At 54.6% G+C, this 14,371-nt stretch overlaps 1 protein-coding gene across 3 annotated transcripts in view; it reads right to left on the bottom strand.

The window, feature by feature from the left end:
* Window positions 1-14,371, bottom strand: part of PDE3A (phosphodiesterase 3A) — a 142,329-nt gene that overhangs the window by 39,865 nt on the left and 88,093 nt on the right. For all 3 annotated transcript variants that reach the window (XM_066590728.1, XM_066590729.1, XM_066590730.1), the window contains exon 2: window positions 14,217-14,267. In XM_066590728.1, the coding sequence (XP_066446825.1) occupies window positions 14,217-14,267 (51 nt within the window). The remainder of the gene's footprint in view (window positions 1-14,216; window positions 14,268-14,371) is intronic.

Below are 14,371 nucleotides of genomic sequence, written 5' to 3'. Positions count from 1 at the left end.
TAGAGAGAGAGAGAGAAGGGACGGGATAGAGATAGAGAAGAGGGATGGGATAAAGAGAGAGTAGGGATAGGATAGAGAAAGAGGAGGGACGGAATAGTATAGAGAGATGAGGAACGGGATAGAGGGAGAAGAGAGTCAAGAGAGAGAGAGAGAGGAGGGACGGGATAGGGAGAGAGGAGAAATGGGAGAAAGAAAGAGAGAAGGGATGGGACAGAGAGAGAGAAAGACAGTATTACCTGTGGCCAAGCACTTTTTTAGTCAGGGACACCACATACAACACATTAAAGTTCTTATACGAGGGGCTGCTGATAAGTCTTTGGCTTTACCCAGGAAGAAACGAGACAGGAAGATGAAACTTTACATTTATTCCACATACTCTCCACTGATGGCAATACACTTCTTACATCGGTATTCCAAGTTCTGTAAGCCTTGCAAAAAGAAGGACTTTGGTTGTGCCTCAAACCAGTCATCCGTAGCAGCCATGGCATCAGAAATGGTGTGAAATTTGGTACCCTTAAGGTGTTTCTTCAGGTTTGGAAACAGAAGATAGTCGGAGGGAGCTAGATCTGGTGAAAAAGGTGGGTGGTCAACCAGCTGGAAGCCTAGCTCCACCAGTTTTGCCGTGGTCGCTTGTGCAGTGTGAGCGGAAGCGTTGTCTTGCAGGAACAAGATTCCTTTGGACAGCTTGCTGCGCCTTTTGGCCTTCAGAGCTGCCTTCAATTGGTCCAAAAATTCAATGTAATACCTTGCATTGATGGTGGAACCATTTTGAAGATAGTCCACTAGCAGCACACTCTCCTTATCCCAGAACACAGACGCCATCACCTTAGTGGCTAAACTTCTTTGGGCGAGGAGAACCACTGTGCCTCCACTCTTTTGACTGCTCCTTGGTTTCAGGGTCATACAAATAAATCCAGATCTCATCCATAGTGACCAGTCAATCCAGGAAGTTCTTCAGTCCGGAAACGCTGACAAATGGACCGGGAAGTTTGGACCGCATGCTTTTCTGATCTGTTGTCAAACATTTGGGGACCCACTTTGCAGGTAGCTTCTTCATGTTGAAATGTTCATGGATAATGACACAAACACGTTCACCAGAAATCCCCATGATGTCATGCTATATATATATGCATGCCTCTTCGGATCTATTTCATAATGCCCGATTAAGCCATTCTGACTGTGATTGGTTCATCGAGCGCTAGCTCTGATTGGGCGCTCGAGAACAAATCACATCCTGCGCTTCCCGGAGGTGGAGTTTTCCAAACTCCCGACCAGAAAGCGCTGAGGGAATACTGCCGAGGACCTGAGGAGACACGCGGCGTAGCAGGACAGCGCCTCTTAGGTGATGGATGTTTTTGTTTTGTTTTTTTTATGCAGCTAGGGCTTATTTTTGTGTCGTGTCACCCAAAATCAATGGCATGTCAATTCATTTCTTTACACGTGTGAAAAGACTGCCGGTAGGGAGAAAAATGCAAGACAACAGTGCATGTCGCCCATGAACACACAACGCCACGTGTGTCTATACAGGAGAAGGGGAACACGAGGTGCGGCAGGATGAAAGGTGATGGGAAAGCAGAAATACGACTGCAGCTCTGGAGGATAAGACATGATATACCCACAGCTCTGGAGGTGACAAGAGGATAAGATGTGATGTAACAGCAGAATAGTGACTGTAGCTCTGGAGGTGGCTGGAGGATGAGGCATGATGTAACACCAGAATAGTGACTGCAACTCTGGAGGTAACTGGAGGATAAGACATGATGTAACAGCAGAATAGTGACTGCAGCTCTGGAGCTGACTGGAGGATAAGACGTGATGTAATAGCAGAATAGTGACTGCAGCTCTGGATGTCACTGGAGGATAAGATGTGATGGAACAGCAGCTCTGGCATCAGTTTATGGCTTCGTTATCTGCTGCTTGGTGATTTTACAGATTATTATTAGCTTCCTTATCAGGAAGCAGTCCCAGACTTTTACTGCATCTCAGCAGGCTGCGGCCATGACAGCGGGGGTGCGGGAAGGTGGCCAACATATCATGGGGAAGGGAGTACACAGAAAATCCTGTATAACATTTACTACATCTCCCACAATGCAATGCACCTGTACAGATACTGCACCAGCAGGGGTCAGCCTGAGAGTCAGCAGACTGGATACAGCTCTGTAGACTGCACACATTCATTGACAGCAAGCAGACATATTACATATGTTGAGGAATTGAAGCAAAGTCTGACAGCTAGTTGTAGAAGTTTCCAGTTATTTGTACATTTCGCCTCATTTACATGAGATGTGATGACAATAATGGTAATTTTGCAGCCCATTGATTACTGTGACCTGACCGCAATCCCCTGTAATCCAGGGTCTTCCAACATCCGGACATCTCGCCGATAGCATCCACGGCACGCTGCAGGGCAGGTAGGGGTTAATCGCATCTCATTTATGTACAACAAGCTGAGCATACATTTATTACCCACAATGCAGCAGCAAGGTGTGGGGAATCCACTTACAGGCACAAGATATAACGGACGCCATTTAGGTTTTTCTGCAATTCGTCAACAACTCCAAACTCGGAGCATGAAAAAGGGCGGCAAAACCTGTGACAAATTGTGACCACGCCTCTACTTCTGACCATGGCCCAATACCCTCTGTGGCACACATAATAATTATGTGCCCACCGGAAGAATGCCCCTGAGTACTTCCACAGCAATGATTCTCTTTTTCAGTGTGGTACCCCCTTAGTGCCCCCCCAGGACAGTGTGATACCCCATTAGTGCCCTCACGACAGTAATATCCCCTTAGTGCCCACCATGACAGTGTGATACCCCCTTAGTGCCCCCACGACAGACTAATACGCCGTTACTTCCCCCACGACAGTGTGATACCCTCTTAGTGCCCACAAAGACAGTGTGATACCCAATTAGTGCCCACCAGGACAGTGTGATACCCCCTTAGTGCCCCCACAACAGTGCAATACCCCTACCCCTTACTAACCCCACGACAGTGTGATACCCCCTTACTACCCCCACAACAGTGATACCCCCTTAGTGCCCACCATGACAGTGTAATACCCCCTTAGTGCGCCCACGACAGTGTGATACCCCCTTACTTCCCCACAACAGTGTGATACCCCCTTAGTGCCCACCATGACAGTGTATTACCCCCTTAGTGCCCATCATGACAGTGTATTACCCCCTTAGTGCCCACCATGACAGTGTATTACCCCCTTAGTGCCAGCACGAAACTGTGATGTGATACCCCCTTAGCGCCCCTTGCAACTGTGTGATATGCCCTTACTTCCCCCATGACAGTGTGATACCCCCTTACTACCCCCACGCCAGTGTAATACCCCTTTAATGCCCACATGCCAGTGTGATACCCCCTTAGTGCCCCCATGACAATGTGATACCTCATTAATGTACCTACACAGAATGATATGCTCTGAGTGCCCTCCACAGTAAAGATTTCCCTTCAGTGCCTCTAGTTATGCCCTCACATCTGGAAGGCTGACCCGTCTCGTCATCGTACCCTTCTCCTGTTTGCTGCAGCTGCTGCACTGGGTCCTATTGTAGGGTGCACCAACGATACTACTCGTACATCCCAACACCCCTCCAGCTAAACCCCGCCCATTTTCTTGACACTTTTGAAAAAAAGAGTTAAAAAATGTGCAGATTTCAGTGCAAATACAAAATGCTATAAAATTCATGATTCTTCTAAGGCAGCACAAGCTTATCCTGGTGCGACGGCGGAGACGTGACAGACTGCGGCACACGCGCCACTTGAATATAGTACGTGAAGGGACTAAAACAATAAGTTCCCGGACTGTACCACTCATCATTCCCGCATGCTTCAAGCATAATTCTAGATATATTTAATGATGGAAATTGCGTAAGAAGCAATGTGTCCAGAGGACGAGCGTCCAACTACGAGTCCCCCCCCCCCCCCCCCCCCCCGCACGTGACTGACTGGCTCCAAGGGAACTTACACTCCCGCAGGGACCAAGATGTAATACAAAACATTCTGAGCACACCTCTTCCCCCAGGACACCCCATAGATCACAGCTCCCTCTTCCAGGACCACCACAGAACACAGCTCCCTCCTCCAGGACCACCACAGAGCACAGCCCCTTCCCCAGGACCCAGAGAGAGTGAGTCTCAGATTCACCCTGAAGGGGGCTGGAGCGTACACTGCCTGCGACATGTAGTAAGTGTGGTCTCGGTGGTCCCTGTGGTTAGCTGGAGCATACGCCTTCTGTTACATGTTGTAAGTGTGGTCTCCGCTGCTTTCTGCGGTGGGCTGGAGTGTATGCTGCCTATGACATGTAAGCGTGGTTTCCAGTGCTACCTGCGGGACATGTAGTAAGCTTGGACTTTGGTGGTTTCTGCGGTGGGTTAGAGTGCATGCCTTCGGTGACATGTAGTAAGCATGGTCTCTGGTGCTCCCTGTGGTGCGCTGGAGCGTACGCCGCCTGTGACATGTAGTAACTATAGTCTTCGGTGCTCCCTGAGGTGGGTTGGAGCGTACGCCTTCTGCTACATGTTGCAAGCGTGGTCTCTCAAGCTTCCTGCGGTGGGCTGGAGTGTACAATGCCTGTGACATGTAATAAGCGTGGTCTCCAGGGCTTTCTGCGGTCGGCTACAGCGTAAGCTACCAATGACACGTAGTAAGCGTGGTCTCTGGTGCTCTCTGTGGTGGGCTGGAGTGTACGACGGCTGTGACATGTAGTGACTATGGTCTTCAGTGGTCCCTGTGGTTGGCTGGAGCATACGCCATCTGTTACATGTTGTAAGCGTGGTCTCCGCTGCTTCCTGCGGTGGGCTATGACATAACATGTAAGCTGCCTATGACATGTATGTGTGGTCTCCAGTGCTACCTGCAGGACATGTAGTAAGCTTGGGCTTTGGTGGTTTCTGTGGTGGGTTAGAGTGCATGCCTTCGGTGACATGTAGTAAGCATGGTCTCTGGTGCTCCATGTGGTGCGCTGGAGCGTACGCCACCTGTGACATGTAGTAACTGTGGTCTTCAGTGCTCCCTGAGGTGGGTTGGAGCGTACGCCTTCTATTACATGTTGTAAGCGTGGTCTCGGAAGCTTCCTGTGGTGGACTGGAGTGTACAATGCTTGTGACATGCAGTAATCGTAGTCTCCAGAGCTCCATGCGGTGGTCTGGAGTGTACACCGTCAGGGACATGTAATAAACCTGGTCTCTGGTGCTTTCTGTGGTGGGCTGGAGCATGACATATAGTACACGTGGTCACTGGTGCTCCCTGCGGTGGGCTGAAGTGTACGCTGTCTGTGACATGTAGTAAGCATGGTCTCTGGTGTTCCCTGCGGTGCGTTCGAGCGTAAGCCTTCTGTTATATGTTGTAAGCGTGGTCTCTGAAGCTTACTGCAGCGGGCTGGAGTGTACAACACCTGTGTCATGTAGTAATGGTGGTCTCAGTGCTCCCTGTGGTCGGCTGGAGTGAACGCCGTCTATGACATGTAGTTACCGTGGTTTTGGTAATTTTGCAGTGGCCTGAAGTATGCACCTTCGTGACATGTAGAAAGCGTGATCTCTCATGCTCCCTGTGGTGGTCTGGAGAATATGACGCCTGTGACATGTAGTAAACGTGGTCTCCGATGCTTCCTGCGGTGGTCTGGAGTGTACACAGTCTGTCACATGTATTAAGTGTGGTCTCTGGTGCTCCCTGAGGTGGGCTGGAGTGTACAACGTCTGTCACATGTATTAAGTGTGGTCTCTGGTGCTCCCTGCGGTGGGCTGCAGTATACGCAGTCTGTCACATGTATTAAGTGTGGTCTCTGGTGCTCCCTGCGGTGGGCTGGAGTATACGCAGTCTGTCACATGTATTAAGTGTGGTCTCTGGTGCTGCCTGCGGTGGGCTGGAGTGTACGCTGTCTGTGACATATAGTAAGCATGGTCTCTGGTGCTCCCTGCGGTGGGCTGGAGTGTACACTGTCTGTGACATGTAGTAAGCATGGTCTCTGGTGCTTCCTGCGGTGGGCTGGAGTGTACGATGCCTGTAACATGTAGTAAGCGTGACCTCTGGTGCTTTCTGCGGTGGGCTGGAGTGTACAACATCTGTGACATGTAGTAAGCATGGTCTCTGGTGCTCCCTGCGGTGGGCTGGAGTGTACAACATCTGTGACATGTAGTAAGCATGGTCTCTGGTGCTTCCTGCGGTGGGCTGGAGTGTACAACGTCTGTCATATGTATTAAGTGTGGTCTCTGGTGCTGCCTGCGGTGGGCTGGAGTGTACAACATCTGTGACATATAGTAAGCATGGTCTCTGGTGCTCCCTGCGGTGGAGGGTTACCCCCCCCCCCCCACCCCATATTCCTGGGGAATACCCTCAAAATGGATTGGGAACGCCCACTTTTATGTAAGGGTACTGTTAAGTGTGTGTGAGCACAAGGCAGTAGAGGCCACGGACCCCCAGACCTGCTGCCTCCTCCTTCGTACTGTATTTAGTCTCCAGAGTCCGGCCAGATTCTGTCACATGGGTGAGCGGACGCAGCGCCACTCACTTGTGGGGCAGCTGCACAGAGCGGTAGCCTCGTTAGCGGACGTCAACTGCAGTGAACACTTCCAGGGGTTTCTAATCTCATTTATGGATGACTTCAGTGGAGTCATTAATGAGGTTAATCAGGGCGATAGCGCGGTAACAACGCCTGAACTCCTCCAACACGCTGCATTGTGGATTTCCTGTAACGTCACGTGACCGTCGCACAAGGTGTGATCATTTCCATGTATAGATGCAGCAAACAGTAACTCTTCATTGGCACCTGAAGGGTTAAACAAGAAATTTGTACGTTGCTGGATGTCCGTAGGGGACAAATGGCTGCCATTTGTCCGGCATCCGGATCCGATTTTTTGCACGTCTGCAGCTGATACTTTGTATCCATTGAAGGGATTCCACCTTTTTACAGGGTGGGCAAGAATATTACCGACTGCCCCCCCCCCCCCCCCCCCCTCCCCGGTGACCACCGTAGAGATGAGGTCAGCAGCGGAGCAGACGTGAGAACATAGTCCGGAAATGTCACCCGACAAGGGAGTGAAGCAAGGATATGTAGTGCTATAGGATACATACAGCCTTGGCATGGGATCCGCCGAGGCTCCGGGGCCCCAGCCATCACATATTGCTCTCAGGGGGGACGGTCGGCTCTGCTTCCCCCATGGTTACACTCCAACCCCTAAAACAGGACTCCATGAAATGATCTCACAGAATACATTACTAATTACCAGACGGAACACAACCCTCATCATCCCCTCCTTGTCTCATTACATAGAGATGTAGTGGAAGTAGTCAGTGGTGTAGCTATAGGGGGTGTCGAGGGAGCAGTCAGTGGTGTCGCTGTAGGGGGTGTCGAGGGAGCAGTCAGTGGTGTAGCTATAGGGGTGTCGAGGAAGCAGGCAGGGGTGCAGCTATAGGGGGTGTCGAGGGAGCAGGCAGGGGTGCAGCTATAGGGGGTGTCGAGGGAGCAGGCAGGGGTGCAGCTATAGGGGGTGTCGAGGGAGCAGGCAGGGGTGCAGCTATAGGGGGTGTCGAGGGAGCAGGCAGGGGTGCAGCTATAGGGGGTGCCGAGGGAGCAGGCAGGGGTGCAGCTATAGGGGGTGTAGAGGGAGCAGGCAGGGGTGCAGCTATAGGGGGTGTAGAGGGAGCAGGCAGGGGTGCAGCTATAGGGGGTGTAGAGGAAGCAGGCATGGGTGTAGAGGGAGCAGTCAGGGGTGTAGCTATAGAGGGTGTAGAGGGAGCAGTCAGGGGTGCAGCTATAGGGTGTGTAGAGAGAGCAGGCATGGGTGTAGAGAGCAGGCATGGGTGTAGCTATAGAGGATGTAGAGAGAGCAGTCAGGGGTGTAGCTATAGAGGGTGTAGAGGGAGCAGGCAGGGGTGCAGCTATAGGGTGTGTAGAGGGAGCAGGCATGGGTGTAGAGGGAGCAGTCAGGGGTGCAGCTATAGAGGCTGTAGAGGGAGCAGTCAGGGGTGTAGAGGGAGCAGTCAGGGGTGTAGCTATAGAGGGAGTAGAGGGAGCAGTCAGGGGTGTAGCTATAGAGGCTGTAGAGGGAGCAGTCAGGGGTGTAGCTATAGAGGGAGTAGAGGGAGCAGTCAGGGGTGTAGCTATAGAGGGTGTAGAGGGAGCAGTCAGGGGTGTAGCTATAGAGGGTGTAGAGGGAGCAGTCAGGGGTGTAGCTATAGGGGGTGTAGAGAAATCAGTCAGCAGTGTAGCTATAGGGGGTGTAGAGGGAGCAGGTATGGGTGTAGCTATAGGGGGTGTGGAGAAGGCAGTCAGAGGTGTAGCTATACGGGAGTGTAGTGGGAGCAGTCAGCGGTGTAGTTATAGGGGATGTAGAGAGAGCAGTCAGGGGTGTAGAGGGAGAAGTCAGCAGTGTAGCTATAGCGGATGTAAAGGGAGCATTCAGGTCTAGAGGGAGCAGTCAGGGGTGCAGCTCTAGGGGGTGTAGAGGGAGCAGTCAGGGGTGCAGCTCTAGGGGGTGTAGAGGGAGCAGTCAGGGGTGCAGCGCTAGGGGGTGTAGAGGGAGCAGTCAGGGGTGCAGCTAGAGGGGATGTAGAGGGAGCAGTCAGGGGTGCAGCTAGAGGGGATGTAGAGGGAGCAGTCAGGGGTGCAGCTAGAGGGGATGTAGAGGGAGCAGTCAGGGGTGCAGCTAGAGGGGATGTAGAGGGAGCAGTCAGGGGTGCAGCTAGAGGGGATGTAGAGGGAGCAGTCAGGGGTGCAGCTAGAGGGGATGTAGAGGGAGCAGTCAGGGGTGCAGCTAGAGGGGATGTAGAGGGAGCAGTCAGGGGTGTAGCTAGAGGGGATGTAGAGGGAGCAGTCAGGGGTGCAGCTAGAGGGGATGTAGAGGGATGTAGTGGAAGTAGTCAGTGGTGTAGCTATAGGGGGTGTCGAGGGAGCAGTCAGTGGTGTCGCTGTAGGGGGTGTCGAGGGAGCAGTCAGTGGTGTAGCTATAGGGGTGTCGAGGAAGCAGGCAGGGGTGCAGCTATAGGGGGTGTCGAGCGAGCAGGCAGGGGTGCAGCTATAGTTGGTGTCGAGGGAGCAGGCAGGGGTGCAGCTATAGGGGGTGTCGAGGGAGCAGGCAGGGGTGCAGCTATAGGGGGTGTCGAGGGAGCAGGCAGGGGTGCAGCTATAGGGGGTGTCGAGGGAGCAGGCAGGGGCGCAGCTATAGGGGGTGTCGAGGGAGCAGGCAGGGGAGCAGCTATAGCCGGTGTCGAGGGAGCAGGCAGGGGAGCAGCTATAGGGGGTGTCGAGGGAGCAGGCATGGGTGTAGAGAGCAGGCATGGGTGTAGCTATAGAGGATGTAGAGAGAGCAGTCAGGGGTGTAGCTATAGAGGGTGTAGAGGGAGCAGGCAGGGGTGCAGCTATAGGGTGTGTAGAGGGAGCAGGCATGGGTGTAGAGGGAGCAGTCAGGGGTGCAGCTATAGAGGCTGTAGAGGGAGCAGTCAGGGGTGTAGCTATAGAGGCTGTAGAGGGAGCAGTCAGGGGTGTAGCTATAGAGGGAGTAGAGGGAGCAGTCAGGGGTGTAGCTATAGAGGGTGTAGAGGGAGCAGTCAGGGGTGTAGCTATAGAGGGTGTAGAGGGAGCAGTCAGGGGTGTAGCTATAGGGGGTGTAGAGAAATCAGTCAGCAGTGTAGCTATAGGGGGTGTAGAGGGAGCAGGTATGGGTGTAGCTATAGGGGGTGTGGAGAAGGCAGTCAGAGGTGTAGCTATACGGGAGTGTAGTGGGAGCAGTCAGCGGTGTAGTTATAGGGGATGTAGAGAGAGCAGTCAGGGGTGTAGAGGGAGAAGTCAGCAGTGTAGCTATAGCGGATGTAAAGGGAGCATTCAGGTCTAGAGGGAGCAGTCAGGGGTGCAGCTCTAGGGGGTGTAGAGGGAGCAGTCAGGGGTGCAGCTCTAGGGGGTGTAGAGGGAGCAGTCAGGGGTGCAGCGCTAGGGGGTGTAGAGGGAGCAGTCAGGGGTGCAGCTCTAGGGGGTGTAGAGGGAGCAGTCAGGGGTGCAGCGCTAGGGGGTGTAGAGGGAGCAGTCAGGGGTGCAGCTAGAGGGGATGTAGAGGGAGCAGTCAGGGGTGCAGCTAGAGGGGATGTAGAGGGAGCAGTCAGGGGTGCAGCTAGAGGGGATGTAGAGGGAGCAGTCAGGGGTGCAGCTAGAGGGGATGTAGAGGGAGCAGTCAGGGGTGCAGCTAGAGGGGATGTAGAGGGAGCAGTCAGGGGTGCAGCTAGAGGGGATGTAGAGGGAGCAGTCAGGGGTGCAGCTAGAGGGGATGTAGAGGGAGCAGTCAGGGGTGCAGCTAGAGGAGATGTAGAGGGAGCAGTCAGGGGTGCAGCTAGAGGGGATGTAGAGGGATGTAGTGGAAGTAGTCAGTGGTGTAGCTATAGGGGGTGTCGAGGGAGCAGTCAGTGGTGTCGCTGTAGGGGGTGTCGAGGGAGCAGTCAGTGGTGTAGCTATAGGGGTGTCGAGGAAGCAGGCAGGGGTGCAGCTATAGGGGGTGTCGAGCGAGCAGGCAGGGGTGCAGCTATAGTTGGTGTCGAGGGAGCAGGCAGGGGTGCAGCTATAGGGGGTGTCGAGGGAGCAGGCAGGGGTGCAGCTATAGGGGGTGTCGAGGGAGCAGGCAGGGGTGCAGCTATAGGGGGTGTCGAGGGAGCAGGCAGGGGTGCAGCTATAGGGGGTGTCGAGGGAGCAGGCAGGGGCGCAGCTATAGGGGGTGTCGAGGGAGCAGGCAGGGGCGCAGCTATAGCCGGTGTCGAGGGAGCAGGCAGGGGAGCAGCTATAGGGGGTGTCGAGGGAGCAGGCAGGGGTGCAGCTATAGGGGGTGTAGAGGGAGCAGGCAGGGGTGCAGCTATAGGGGGTGTAGAGGGAGCAGGCATGGGTGTAGAGGGAGCAGTCAGGGGTGTAGCTATAGAGGGTGTAGAGGGAGCAGGCAGGGGTGCAGCTATAGGGTGTGTAGAGAGAGCAGGCATGGGTGTAGACGGAGCAGTCAGGGGTGTAGCTATAGAGGGTGTAGAGGGAGCAGTTAGGGGTGTAGCTATAGAGGGTGTAGAGGGAGCAGGCAGGGGTGTAGCTATAGAGGGTGTAGAGGGAGCAGGCAGGGGTGCAGCTATAGGGTGTGTAGAGGGAGCAGGCATGGGTGTAGAGGGAACAGTCAGGGGTGTAGCTATAGAGGGAGTAGAGGGAGCAGTCAGGGGTGTAGCTATAGAGGGTGTAGAGGGAGCAGTCAGGGGTGTAGCTATAGAGGGTGTAGAGGGAGCAGTCAGGGGTGTAGCTATAGAGGGTGTAGAGGGAGCAGTCAGGGGTGTAGCTATAGAGGGTGTAGATGGAGCAGTCAGGGGTGTAGCTATAGAGGGTGTAGATGGAGCAGTCAGGGGTGTAGCTATAGAGGGTGTAGAGGGAGCAGTCAGGGGTGTAGCTATAGAGGGTGTAGAGGGAGCAGTCAGGGGTGTAGCTATAGAGGGTGTAGAGAAATCAGTCAGCTGTGTAGCTATAGGGGGTGTAGAGAAATCAGTCAGCAGTGTAGTTATAGGGGATGTAGAGAGAGCAGTCAGGGGTGTAGAGGGAGAAGTCAGCAGTGTAGCTATAGCGGATGTAAAGGGAGCATTCAGGTCTAGAGGGAGCAGTCAGGGGTGCAGCTCTAGGGGGTGTAGAGGGAGCAGTCAGGGGTGCAGCTCTAGGGGGTGTAGAGGGAGCAGTCAGGGGTGCAGCGCTAGGGGGTGTAGAGGGAGCAGTCAGGGGTGCAGCTAGAGGGGATGTAGAGGGAGCAGTCAGGGGTGCAGCTAGAGGGGATGTAGAGGGAGCAGTCAGGGGTGCAGCTAGAGGGGATGTAGAGGGAGCAGTCAGGGGTGCAGCTAGAGGGGATGTAGAGGGAGCAGTCAGGGGTGCAGCTAGAGGGGATGTAGAGGGAGCAGTCAGGGGTGCAGCTAGAGGGGATGTAGAGGGAGCAGTCAGGGGTGCAGCTAGAGGGGATGTAGAGGGAGCAGTCAGGGGTGCAGCTAGAGGGGATGTAGAGGGAGCAGTCAGGGGTGCAGCTAGAGGGGATGTAGAGGGAGCAGTCAGGGGTGCAGCTAGAGGGGATGTAGAGGGAGCAGTCAGGGGTGCAGCTAGAGGGGATGTAGAGGGAGCAGTCAGGGGTGCAGCTAGAGGGGATGTAGAGGGAGCAGTCAGGGGTGCAGCTAGAGGGGATGTAGAGGGATGTAGTGGAAGTAGTCAGTGGTGTAGCTATAGGGGGTGTCGAGGGAGCAGTCAGTGGTGTCGCTGTAGGGGGTGTCGAGGGAGCAGTCAGTGGTGTAGCTATAGGGGTGTCGAGGAAGCAGGCAGGGGTGCAGCTATAGGGGGTGTCGAGGGAGCAGGCAGGGGTGCAGCTATAGTTGGTGTCGAGGGAGCAGGCAGGGGTGCAGCTATAGGGGGTGTCGAGGGAGCAGGCAGGGGTGCAGCTATAGGGGGTGTCGAGGGAGCAGGCAGGGGTGCAGCTATAGGGGGTGTCGAGGGAGCAGGCAGGGGAGCAGCTATAGCCGGTGTCGAGGGAGCAGGCAGGGGAGCAGCTATAGGGGGTGTCGAGGGAGCAGGCAGGGGTGCAGCTATAGGGGGTGTAGAGGGAGCAGGCAGGGGTGCAGCTATAGGGGGTGTAGAGGGAGCAGGCATGGGTGTAGAGGGAGCAGTCAGGGGTGTAGCTATGGAGGGTGTAGAGGGAGCAGGCAGGGGTGCAGCTATAGGGTGTGTAGAGAGAGCAGGCATGGGTGTAGACGGAGCAGTCAGGGGTGTAGCTATAGAGGGTGTAGAGGGAGCAGTTAGGGGTGTAGCTATAGAGGGTGTAGAGGGAGCAGGCAGGGGTGTAGCTATAGAGGGTGTAGAGGGAGCAGGCAGGGGTGCAGCTATAGGGTGTGTAGAGGGAGCAGGCATGGGTGTAGAGGGAACAGTCAGGGGTGTAGCTATAGAGGGAGTAGAGGGAGCAGTCAGGGGTGTAGCTATAGAGGGTGTAGAGGGAGCAGTCAGGGGTGTAGCTATAGAGGGTGTAGAGGGAGCAGTCAGGGGTGTAGCTATAGAGGGTGTAGATGGAGCAGTCAGGGGTGTAGCTATAGAGGGTGTAGATGGAGCAGTCAGGGGTGTAGCTATAGAGGGTGTAGATGGAGCAGTCAGGGGTGTAGCTATAGAGGGTGTAGAGGGAGCAGTCAGGGGTGTAGCTATAGAGGGTGTAGAGAAATCAGTCAGCTGTGTAGCTATAGGGGGTGTAGAGAAATCAGTCAGCTGTGTAGCTATAGGGGGTGTAGAGAAATCAGTCAGCAGTGTAGCTATAGGGGGTGTGGAGAAGGCAGTCAGAGGTGTAGCTATACGGGAGTGTAGTGGGAGCAGTCAGCGGTGTAGTTATAGGGGATGTAGAGAGAGCAGTCAGGGGTGTAGAGGGAGAAGTCAGCAGTGTAGCTATAGCGGATGTAAAGGGAGCATTCAGGTCTAGAGGGAGCAGTCAGGGGTGCAGCTCTAGGGGGTGTAGAGGGAGCAGTCAGGGGTGCAGCTCTAGGGGGTGTAGAGGGAGCAGTCAGGGGTGCAGCTCTAGGGGGTGTAGAGGTAGCAGTCAGGGGTGTAGAGGAAGCAGTCAGGGGTGCAGCGCTAGGGGGTGTAGAGGGAGCAGTCAGGGGTGCAGCTAGAGGGTGTAGAGGGAGCAGTCAGGGATGCAGCTAGAGGGGATGTAGAGGGAGCAGTCAGGGGTGCAGCTAGAGGGGATGTAGAGGGAGCAGTCAGGGGTGCAGCTAGAGGGGATGTAGAGGGAGCAGTCAGGGGTGCAGCTAGAGGGGATGTAGAGGGAGCAGTCAGGGGTGCAGCTAGAGGGGATGTAGAGGTAGCAGTCGGGGGTCTAGCTATATGGGGTGTAGAGGGAACGGTCAGGGGTGTACCGGGAACGGTCAGGGGTGTACCGGGAACGGTCAGGGGTGTACCGGGAACGGTCAGGGGTGTACCTCTAGGGGGTGTAGAGGGAACGGTCAGGGGTGTACCTCTAGGGGGTGTAGAGGGAATGGTCAGGTGTAGCGGGAGCAGTTAGCGGTGTAGCTATAGGGGGTCTAGAGGGAGAAGTCAGGGGTGCTGTTACTGATTTAACATTTGGGCATGGGAGCTTTGTGTTCATGCAATTACAATGTAGCAGTGGCTGTGACAGTGGTGTTGGTGCTGCCAGCAGTGGTGATGGTGGCGGGGTAGTGTAGTTGGTGGCGGAGTGCGGCACTGACCTGTGAGCCCCTGGAGCTTCTCTTGTAGTCCCATTCCGGGTGACCCATTAGCTATAAAGAGAAGACAGAGTATTACTATGGGCGCTTCGCTTCACGGAAACATTGCACCATCTGTAACCGACTGTGACACAAGGCGCACATACACTACTGACCGC

The sequence above is a fragment of the Eleutherodactylus coqui genome, chromosome 2 (genome assembly GCF_035609145.1).
Source record: "Eleutherodactylus coqui strain aEleCoq1 chromosome 2, aEleCoq1.hap1, whole genome shotgun sequence".
Lineage (NCBI taxonomy): Eukaryota > Metazoa > Chordata > Amphibia > Anura > Eleutherodactylidae > Eleutherodactylus > Eleutherodactylus coqui.
Note: the sequence above shows the minus strand (reverse complement) of the source record. Positions and strands in the feature narration are given on the sequence as shown.